At 34.2% G+C, this 12,274-nt stretch overlaps 1 protein-coding gene across 2 annotated transcripts in view; it reads left to right on the top strand.

Annotated features, from left to right (window-relative positions):
- Positions 1–12,274, top strand: part of MDGA2 (MAM domain containing glycosylphosphatidylinositol anchor 2) — a 905,340-nt gene that overhangs the window by 388,494 nt on the left and 504,572 nt on the right. The window contains exon 2 of one of the 2 annotated variants that reach the window (XM_006090751.3): positions 4,889–5,028. In XM_006090751.3, coding sequence (XP_006090813.1) covers positions 4,889–5,028 — 140 coding nt within the window. Of the gene's footprint in view, positions 1–4,840; positions 5,029–12,274 lie in introns of those variants that run through there. The other variant, XM_006090753.2, reaches the window with a different exon arrangement.

The raw sequence follows: 12,274 nt of genomic DNA, 5'->3' as shown, positions 1-12,274 counted from the left end.
AGCTCTTGCCTCTGGGCTCTTGTGTCTCTCTTGCATTCACCCATGTTCCCTCCCTAGTAGCCATGTGGCCCTGCAGACTCCCACGCAGTGGACTGATGGACTGCAGGGGGGAGCACAAACTAAGCCAGCCTGATGCTGGATTGGACTGTGCAGACATGTTTAACCACAGCCCTGCTAAAGGCACATCTGGACTTCTTCCTTGGCAGGTCCAAGGGAAATGGGAACTTGGAAACTCAGGGGTATAATTCCACAGAAACACAGCTTTCTACAATATATCATCCTCCTGTACAAGTATCAAAAAATTATTTTTCTCATGACATCCCAAGAAGCCCACTTCCACAGGCAACTGGTGAGGATAAGGAGAGCTCCCCACTGGGAATATAATGACCTTTTTCAGAGCACCTAAATGCCAAGGAGAGGGACAGGGACTCTGAAATGTCATCGGAGACATTATAGATTCTAAGGCGGGAAAAAGACACGAAGAGAATATAAAATTCAAAATATTTTGTCAGTTGTAAGATTTCATGAATTTGGCAGGAATTGGAGGTGAGATGGTGAATGGGGATAACGTTATTTGGTTAAGTTTAGAGCAATTACACTGATTATATTGTTGATCTAGTGGTGTAACTTTTTCATGAACAGTTTCTCAATCTTTTTTTATTGCCATAGTCTAGTTTAAGTCTAGTGTGGGAGTTATTCGGAACCCTAATTTAATTATAACCAGGCTAGATTTTTAATAACATGAAGTAGTGAAAAGATCAAATGACCTCTGATTCTTGTCTCATTTAGGACACAACTAGCTGCAGACCTGTAGCCAGGTCACTAGCTGTGAGGACAAAATATTTATTTTCCTTCTACCATTCTAAGTTCTCTGGCTGGATTAGTAATCAAATTATCCTAAAACAGATTAACAGGAAAACATAACCAAATTTATTAAGTATGTACACACAAGGGTTCCATAAGAATGTGAGACCCTAGGGCAGATAAGGAGTTAAGGTTTATATGCCATTTTGAACTAAGGAGAAGGGATTGTTGTGGTTTGGGACTTCAAAGGGGAGGAAGGCACTTCACACAGAGATTGAAAAGCAAAAGCTTGGTTAACAATTGTTTTCTGGGCCATTTTTAACAATGGGACACAGAGAGGTCTTTGGTCAAATGGGACTTGCTAGCTCTTCCCTGTCTATCACACACTAGTTTATATTACACTATAGCTGTCTACGATAGTAGTCCCCTTCCCTGAGCAGGTACTCTATCTAAATCCCTTTAGGCAGTTAGGGAGATGATCAAAGTTTTTTTCCTGTGTCTTCGTTTCTTAAAAATAACTAGGTTAAAATGATCAATAGCCAAAGGCATATTTTGGGATAGCAAGCCTTGCTTCCTCTCAATCTTCTCAGACTTTACTTCTAATTTGAAAATAAGAGCATTGACCTGGATGAGCACTAAGACCTGTTAAGTTGATTTTTCTGCAGAACAAAGTAGTTAATGGAAGCTTCCAAAATGTTCATCTTAAATTGAGCAGTTGAAGTAGTGAACATTTTGAACATTTTGAGTAAGCATTTTGTTTATTTACAGTTACAGTTGACATGAAATATTATATTAGTTTGAGGTGTACAACATAGTGATTAGACACTTATATACCTTATGAAGTGATCACCTTGATGATTCTAAATACCCATCTGGCACCATATATAGTTATTACAATATTAGAGGCCCGGTGCACGAAATTCATGCATGAGTAGGGTCCCTAGGCCTGGCCAGTGATCAGGGATGATCAGGTTCCCCGTCTCCCAGCCTCCCCGCCTCTGCACGGTCCCCTCCCCCACCTCCCCACATCCTCATCTCCTCCTTCCCTCGATCCCTCAGCTGTGACTAGTCACCTGCCATGTTCTATGCCACCCCCTGGTGGTCAGCACATGTCATAGCAAGTGACCAAACTCCCGGTCTCCTGGTCAAACTCCTGAGGGAACACTTTGCATATTAGCCTTTTATATATATATATGGAATTATTGACTATATTCCCTATGCTTTCCTTTATATTCCTTTGACTATTTTTAAAGCTGGCAATTTTTTCTTCTTAATCCCTTTCACTTTTTAACCCATCCCCCAACATGAGTTACTTAGCACACATTTTAATGCATAGGAGCAAAAATACATGTTTGACACTTACAGTATGGGAGAGTATTTCACCCTCCTATAAAATAGGTGGTAGCTGCATGATGATTACACTATATAACAATTACCTTTCCCAAGAATGTGTTAAAATACAGAAGAAAGTAGCAGAAAATTAACCCTTGTAGATGAACACAATGTGCAGACTATATAATTTAAATGTTTTAAATAAGCTACTTATTTGCATAATGGTATTTTGGAAAGATATATCTTAAAATAGCAATTCTATTCATTGACTTGAAATTAAGACAAAAATAACAAGTATAAATTTGTCTGGAAAGGATGTCATGTTACTGTATAATTAGATCTATTAATAAACGTGGGCTATCACTTATTAAGCTAAATTTGGCACTGATATATATTTCAAGGTAATGGACCTATATTTTCTATTTAACAATTTTCTATTTATATTTTGCAAGTGTTTATTTACTGTCATCAGTTCGCTAACCTCTATAATGTGTATACAGTTGTATAAGACAGATCTTTTAAAATAAGTAACGCTTTAGTATCACTTGTCTAAATTGAATTTTAAATGTGATCACTAGGGAGTGAGTTGTAGGAAACGTATGACATATATCAGAACATCTAGAGAAACACTACAGATAAGGATTTCTAATGTTATAAAACTAGAGAAATGTATAGATAGCATCTAAAGACATGGTAGAGAATTTTTGATAAATTGGTTCCATAGACCAAAAAAGCATTTGATTTAAGCATCATTTAATTTTTAAACCAGTGAAATGATGCTTAGCATGAAGTTCAGTTATTTGAAAAAATTAAAAAGAAAAGACTATTTTATTCCTTTAAGTATTTTCCTTTAGTCCACAAATATTTAGAAGACCCAGGAAATTATTTCTGAGAATCTGATCTAAGTAGCACTGTCCTGTCATTATCTCAGATGTTTGGTAAAAATGAAGATTCCTGAGGTTTTAGGCATACATAACACCAGGTTCCTGTGTATTCCTCTGAGTCTGTTATTTAAACAAGTTCCTGGGAGTGTATTATGCATACTGAATGTAAGAACTACTCTTCTAAACATACTCTGCATTTTTATCCTACTGTTGGAAATTTTTACATGTCATTTGATGCTGGGTACTGAAGAGTGGAATCCTAAATTTGAAGGCTGAAGAACAGGACTCTACTTGGGTATTCAGAAAGAAATTGAAATAACCACTTGTTTTATTTTCCATAAGTAGCTTTCTATCTTTCAGTTTCTGTTTGAAATTGAGAAGGATAATAAAAAGGTCCTTTTCTATTATTGAAATCTGTGAGTGTTCTATGCATTTGTGTCACATAAAACAAAGTTTAACATAGTGAAAACTTTTTTATTATTATGTTTTTATAGATTTCAGAGTTGAAGGGAGAGGGAGAGAGAAATAGAAACATCAATGATGAGACAGAATCATTGATTGGCTGCCTCCTGCATGCCCCGTATGGGGGACTGAGCCTATAATCTGGTCATGTGCTCTGACCAGAATTGAACCATGACCTCCTGGTTCATAGGTCAATGCTCAACCACTGAGCGTATGGGCTGGGGGAAACATTTTATTTTCAGAACACAAATTATTTCCAGAAGGATTTTTTTTCCCTAAATTGGACTTATAATCATTTTATGTCTTTCATAAAGTCAGTTTATTATCAAATTCTGTAGGATTCATTATACTTTTAAAGTTAAAAAATAAGAATTCCAAATATGCTGCATTCATGTGTAAGCAACCACAGCCTCTACTAATAATACTGCTGTTTAGATGGAGATTACTATCAGGACATTCGTGAGATTACTACTATTCTTTACCTGTAGGTATATATAGCCTTTCACTTGCCTTTAATTAAGATAACTCTTTCTCCCTCACTCCCAACTATATTATAAACTAAAATACTGCATTCACAAATGGTGATGATCTCCAATTTGAAGGTAGCAAATGATGGTAATCTCCTTGATGACAGGAAACATTTATCTAATTTTCTCATGACATGAAGTACAAGTTTTTACATACGGTAGGTTTCCAGTGATATATGAACCAATGGGTGATCATCAAGTTTTATTGGCTTTTGGGACACTGAAATAGAAAATTATTTATATTGGTCAGCTTCATGAGAACTACATCTCTTTTGAATCAGAATTTTATATTTAGGCATCAATGATTTATTGACTTCCTCAGTGGCTTAATTCAATGATCATCTTTTGATCATATTGGTATAGTAATCTATAAATATTGAAAACTAAATGGTGTGCAATTCCTGATATTTAAATCTTCTCATTCTTTAGCTTCCAGAGGGCTTATAAAATTGATAGAAAAATGTCTGCACTTCAAATTCCTTTTTCCTTACCAATAGTCTTCGTTTGCACTAACTAGTATTTGGACAACATCCTTTACTATATTAAAATTTGCATTTCAGAAAGGAAAGGACTCCTTAAATTTTAACAATCAAATTTTATTATGTAGTTTTGTAATGATGGTGATTTTCTGAGTCACCAGTTTTCTTTCACCACCCTGTTCCCCCTTGACACATTAAAAATGTATTGATGACTTTTAGATAAATTCCAAAGTTTTTGTCCAGCAAATTTTTAAACCCTTGGGGATTCTAAGAGTGGTAAGCTTGATAAATTCTACTCTGGTAAAATCTAATAAGAATTGCTTTTATAATGAGGATGGTTCATGGGAAGATGGTATACTTACCTTTTTTATGTATTTTGTCTCTCTTCCTGACTCAACAGCTCCCCCTACGGTTCGTATTGTGCACTCAGGGTTGGCCTGTAATATTGAGGAGGAGCGCTACTCTGAAAGAGTCTACACTATTCGTGAAGGAGAAACCCTAGAATTGACCTGTTTGGTCACCGGACACCCACGTCCACAGGTGAGTCCTGAACCGTGACATTGAGGAAAACTATTTAAATTCAAGCATGGGGGTGTAATATGTTGATTGCTGAACATTCAAGCTTGAAGTATTCATGTGGATTAAATAAAAAATTGAAATTTTTGTTTTTCCATTGTGAAAAATTTGGAAGACACTTTTAAGGAAGCTATTTAAAACAAAACTACAAAATTATCTCAGTAATATAACTGAGTAATATAATTCATATGGCGATTAGTTTATGTGAGAATGTGGAACATGATTTCATGATGATATAATTGCTGCTGAGGAAGCACTTGTTCTAAAACCTGTGATGTATGAGGTCATGTTTACTGTCCTTAGTTGTTATATTCATAGAAACCTTGGAAAACAAGTGCTGGTAGGTGCTTTATGCATTCAGATTTTCAGAGTCATCACCTATAGCTTTTGTAAGCTATTTAATAGCAGGAACAGATACTGGGACTTTCAAAGGACACTACAGTTAGAAACAATGAGCAAAGGAAAGCCTTTTAGGAGTGAGAGACAGGGTTAGCTATAAGAGAATATAGTAGGTTATGCATCTATAATGTAAAAATTTACCTCGTATACAGAATATTCAGGATGTTTTACTCATTAATTGCCAATTTTTATTGTGATATATTTAACCTGACTAGTACAAAATGTACATTGGTAATCAACACAAACACTATGATATAATGTCTTATTTGATAGAAAAAGTTACATGTTTTAAGTTTTTGTGTTACAGAGAAAAACCCCAGCTAACACAACTATATAGGGGAAAGTAAAGAGCAATGTGAAAGGGGGGGGGGTAAATGGTGATGGAAGGAGACTTGAACTTGGGGTGATGGACATAGATACAATATATTGTATCCCAATACAGATGATGTATTGTAGAATTGCAACTCTGAAAACTATAGTTTTATTGATCAATGATACTCCAAATACCTTCAATTGAAAAAGAGCAATGTGGAGATTTCATGACCCATCATTTTAAACTTGTCTTTTGCTCCTGTCTTCCTTAATGCTTAATACTCAGGGATGTTATGATGCTATCATTTTGACCCTGAAGAAAAAATAAAAATTAGCATATGAACTTCTAAGAATGAATAAATTGATAGAGATAACTATACTTAAAACTAAAATGGTAAAATATGTCTTATAAAACTCATATTGTTAGTAATATGGAAAACCATAAAAGTAATCCTATATAATAAAAAGGTAATATGCAAATTGATCATCACTCCAACACACAAGATGGCCGCCCCCATGTGGACACAAGATGGCCGGCAGTTGTGGGCAATCAGGCCAGCAGGGGGGCGGGTAGTTGGGAAGGACCAGGCCTGCAAGGGAGGGCAGTTAGGGGTGACTGGGCCTTCAGGGGAGGACAGTTGAAGGCGATCAGGCCGGCAAGGGAGCAGTTAGGTGTCAATCAGGCCAGCAGGGACTGGTTAGGGGATGATCAGGCTGGCAGGGGAGTGGTTAGGGGGTGATCAGGCTGGCAGGCAGGTGAGCAGTTGGGAGCCAGCAGTCCTGGATTGTGAGAGGATGTTCGACTACCTGGTGGGATCGGGCCTAAACCCATAGTCGGACATCCCTCGAGGGGTCCCAGATCGAAGAGGGTGCAGGCTGGGCTGAGGGACAACCCTCCCATGCACGAATTTTGTGCACCGGACCTCTAGTCTGGGAAATAATAAAAAATATTAAAAATATTGTAACTCATTATGGCTAAAATTGAAATTTATTACATTTACTATTAACTGAAAATTGATTAAAGAATGAAATTGACTTAATAAAATTGATTTCTATAAATTTGACCCATTATAATCAGACTTGGTAGAAAAAAATTGCCAACCTGGACACATAAGGACTGAAGCAATAATTGTTAAAACTTGATATAGACAAAGAAGCTGATATGTAAAGCATTCTTATTTTTAAATGAATAGAGAAAACAATGGAGGCCAGTGAAAAGTTTTTATTAAAATTTAGGGAGCAGGGTGAAGGAGGTCAATTGGGCAAAAAGGGGGCATCTATAATACTTTCAACAATAAAGTTAAATTTTAAAAATAATAAAAATACATATTTTCACTAAAAACAAATTCATAATATGTATAAGCATTTAAGACATAAATTTGTATTTCTCAATGAAGCTTTTCTACATGTTTTTGTTTGAACATTTTATAACTTAATATGAGCAAAGTTCATGAAATTTCTCAATAAAATTGGTAGCATTATATGTGTAATTCATATGTGTAATTCATTTATATACATATTTCAAATGTAACATATCAAATATTATGCATTAAAAAAACCACCAGCCTTACTCGCATATTTATTGAGTATTCTATATTGTAAGTTGTAATGTTGCATTGTACAAAGTAGATCTGCCCAATGTCCAGAAAAGATATATTTATTAAATATAGTTACTTGCATGATTATTCTTTTAATACTCTTAATATTCTTATAGTTTTATACATTAGAGTATGAAAAAATGATATTTAAAATAGCAATAAATGAACTGATGCAAATTTAAAAAGCAAACAAAAACATAGAATTAACTAAAGAATATTATCTCAAAGAAAATTTAGTGTACTTATAATTTGATTATAATTTTTGTGCTTATATACATAGAACAAAAATTCCAGAATAAAAAATTTGGGATCAAAACCAGCTTCTCTTGCAACTTATGGCAAAAGAAGATTCATTGTGCTCCATAATTCCTACACTGAATGTGCCAAATTCTGTACCTTCTAAACTCCAAATTTTACATAAAAATGCAACTTCTTATCTGTTTTTAAGTCATCCCAGCTGTTCTGCTCTATCTCCATCCTTATCTTCCCTTAATATTAGAAATTTGTTATTTTATCCATACAGCTTCCCTTTCATGATGAAGTGCATGCTTTGATCTCTAGCCAACCCAAAATAAGTTCTGATGCAAAGGACTAGAATGCTGCCTTATTTTTCCTGAGCAATTCCATTTTTGGAAACATTTCACTGTGCTCTGATCTTAACAAAAATTTATTGTTTCGGTATTATCATTTCTGCATTCCTAGAAGTAATTCATGTGTTTGCAGGTGAATCAGTTTCAGCTCACATATCTGGTTTGAAAAATTAACTAGGCCTCTTCTTTGTCAACAAACTGTATAAGGAAGGCTGACAGAACAGCTGGGCCTTGGCAGCCTGGCCAAACACTGAAGGGCATGCTGCTGGCAGCTGGTCCCGAGGATGATTTTTCTTGGCTGATATTGTGAGGCTGGAATGGTTTTCTTGCTGCTTTGTCTAATCTGGATATGATAAGAGCTGGAAATGCAGTAGAAGGGAGAATTTCCTCATTCACTCTCCAGGAGAGTTCTTAGTCTGTTGCATATTCCTATGGCAATGAGAGTCACAATGATTTCCATTTTCAGAGATATCCAAAGACAGCATTTCCCCCCAATTTTAAAAATTTTCTTCAAAAAACATGTTAGTTGGCAATGTGTATGATCTTAGAATGTTGATGAATCCAAGGGAAATACTATAAGGTCAATGCAGTAGTTAAGAACATGACTGGTACCAGACTGCCTGGGTAGTTGACCTTGGGGAAGTTCCTAAACTTCTCTGATCTCTGCACCTCAGTTTTCTTATCTACATAATAGAGATGATGGTATGATGGTATTAATAATACCTTTATCATAGACTCCTTTTGAGAGTTAAAAATGTATTCTAACTATATATGTACATATATTGGTGTATATATATATTTAGCACATAAGCAATATATTGTCACATAATAAAACATATGTTGGCTTTTTATTATTTTAAAGTAATTTATGGTTAGGCTCTAAGTCTTAGAATTGAACGTAGGTATTAAAATAAGATTTAAAAAATGTTTCTTAGCATTCTTATAGTCTACTTTAAATTAGATTAATTTAAATACATTTTAATATTTTGTGTTTTAATGCTCTGGAAAGCCTTTATATTTCTGTTTATTAGCTTTTTTTTTTTAGCTTGCAAGGACTAGAACTATGTTCAGATTACCTTGTTTAATGAGGGTTTATTATAAAGTTGTATGGAGGTTTAAGAAAGAAAGGAGGGATTTGCCAGTAAATCTACCAATCTAATATTACCTCTAGACATCCATAATTTCAGGATTCATCTACTCACTTCCTTTTCATTTTCTTCCTCCCTCCCTTCCTCCCTTCCTTCCTTCCTTCCTTCCTTCCTTCCTTCCTTCCTTCCTTCCTTCCTTCCTTCCTTCCTTCCTTCTCTCTCTCTTTCTCTCTCTCTCTCTCTTTCTCTTTCTCTTTCTCTTAATATTATCATACCAATAATAAATTACTTGTGGGTACAGTAAAGGATTTTAACAATAGGATGTTTAACATGAATGTTCCCCTCACTTTCCCACCCATTTCCAGTGATAAATATTAAATAGTTTGGTATATACCTTCCCAACCTGTTCAGTGCATCTGCATAAATATAATTATATATGTTCATTCATTTTTTTAAATTAGATAATGAAAAGTATTATTCCATGAGTAGAATTTTTCAGTTGTCCATGTGTTCAAAGGAGCAAGTATAGATCCAGCCTACTTATTCTCAATGTGTGCTGCCTTGGAAAGAACTTTTTAACAATGAAAATTCTCAGGCCCATCACATCAGAAACTCCTACTTTGGGGCCAGCAATAGGCTTGTGTCTTAGCAGGCCTTTAGGTAATTCTGATGTCCACTAAGGTTTGAGAACCATTGACTTAGTGCATTACCTTCACAAAGGCTGAATTGTACTTTGTGAGGGTACATTACATTCTCCTGTGTGGGTGCATTACACATTGTAATTATGGCCATTTTATTCAACATCAAACTACTTACCTATTTTCACTATCACAAACAATAATTGAATGGACACTTCTATTATGTATATGTTTGCCTACATCTTTGTTACATGTATGCCAACATTTCTACAGGATACTTTTCCTTTATTAAAATGGAATTATTTGGCCAAACTTGAAAGTGAATTTTAGTTATTTCCTCACCATTAATGAACCATTTAAAAATTTGCCAATTTGATGTGTGAAAGTAAATTACACTCTATGAAGTTTAAATTTGCATTTTCTTAATCACTGGTCAGTTTGAACATTTTCCCACACAGGTCCAAATATATCAATCATTTCTACATCTTCTTTGTCTATTGATAGTTCTTATCTACTTCTATTTTCTTACCAGTTTGCCACCTGTCTTCTTGTAGGCCTGTGGGGACTTCTTATATACCACATCATTAAGTTTAATATCTGATACATATGCTGCAAATTTCACCTTCCAGTGTGTTGTCTTTTAATATTGTGTATACTATTTTTATTCAGAGGTTTTTGTTTTTAAAAGATGAACTATTTTATCTTTTTATTTTGGGCCCTGAAATTTTGTAACTACTTTAGCAAGTTTCCTCATGTTAATACATCTTACATTGTGTGTGTTTTTCTAACAGCTTATACTTATTTATATATTTGATGACTAAATCATCAGGAAATAGTTTTTTCCATAGTATGAGTGTTCTCTCTTTTCTTGGTCTCTCACTCTGCCCTAATCCATACAGGATAGTCAACATTATACCCAACAGCCTTAAAAATGCTATTTTCTCTTCCTTTTTTAAAAACTGAGTTATACTTGACATATAATATTACATTAGTTTCAGTGTACAACATAATGATTCTATATTTTTTCTTGCAATGATAAATTTAAAAACATTTTACACTGTGTAATGTTTAAGATTAAACATGAAAACATCCAAAAGATGTTAAAAATGCTATTGTTATCATTTAAAAAGTTGCATCATTCTATTTTAATACTCTAATTATCCTTTTTTTGTGCCATGACATGGTATTTCAATTTCCAAACTTGTACAATATAGTTTGATGTATAAGAAAGCAAGTCTCTTCTTCGTCACTGTTTTTCAATATTTCCTTGATTGGCCTCAAACAGTTTTCTCTTCTCTATGAATTTGAAAATGATATTTTCATATTTCCCACCCAAAAAAATGTTGGGATTTTTTAAAAAATATATTTTTGTATTGATTTCAGAGAGGAAAGGAGAGGGAGAGAGAGATAGAAACATCAGTGATGAGAGTGAATCATTGATTGGCTGCCCTTGCAGGCCTCCCACCGGGGATTGAACCCACAATGTTGAACCATGACCTCCTCCTTCATAGGTTGATGCTCAACCATGAGCCATGCTTGCTGGTCAATGTTGGGATTTTAATTATATTGCATCATTCTTGCAGTGAGACCATGTGGTAGAAAGCATGACAAACTTTACAAAGAACTTCTCAGTAGGATACTGAATATTTTAGACTTCTCAGGCATAAAAACAGTTTATTGTAATCAATATAATGTGAGGATCTTTGAATTTGTTTTAATAAGAAACATGGGTATGCATATCTGGAAGGCTGGAAGATATTGCCCTTTCATTTTAAAAAATAAAACAAAGGAAACAATTGACCCCCTCCTCCCCATTCCTGCCACCTCAACAATAAAGATAAATTTTAAAAACAACCTACAGCACTGACTATAAGGACTTCCATATTCAGACCAAAACAAATTTGACATGAAAAACTAAAAAGAAAAATGTCCATCAATTGAAACAGCTCTACTTTCATGAGTTGGCTCTCTGGATAAGATTTTATCTGAGTAATATTTTATCACTAAAATATTTTTTAAAACCACTCATGAAAAATACTTACATATGTCCAAGGACTAATATAAGAAGCATTAAAACTGTCTATTAGGTTATTACAATTCATCCCTAGGGAGTTTTTGCTTTGTGGATAAAAACAAAACAAAACAAAAATAAATAGGTCAAGACCATTTTTCAGTTTTATAAAGGATCACATTCAGTCATTTGTTTGCTATATAAATACATTCTTGATATTAAGACTGTTGCAGTGTTATTGATGTTTTTATTCTTATTCATTTTCTATGTAGATTCTAAAGTGATAATCTTAAAATGAAATTCTTAGCAAATCTTTGTAACAGGTTCTTCAGTTTGAAACCATTACTGGTAACTGTGTGTTGTCTTTTGCAAATATTTTCTATATTTTGGTTCATATTTCCATATTTTTTTCTAATTCAGCTATTAAATTTCTTAAAATAATGTTACTGCTTGCACATGGAAAACAAACATTAGATTTTGGATTCATGTCCAATTAAGTGGGCAGAATTGAGATCTGCTATCTAATCAGAGATCATATAATATTATATTTATTCCTTCACATGGGTTAAATAAT

This window comes from Myotis lucifugus, unplaced genomic scaffold (assembly GCF_000147115.1).
Source record: "Myotis lucifugus unplaced genomic scaffold, Myoluc2.0 scaffold_81, whole genome shotgun sequence".
In the NCBI taxonomy this organism is placed as follows: domain Eukaryota; kingdom Metazoa; phylum Chordata; class Mammalia; order Chiroptera; family Vespertilionidae; genus Myotis; species Myotis lucifugus.
This window is presented reverse-complemented; position numbering and strand designations above follow the sequence as displayed.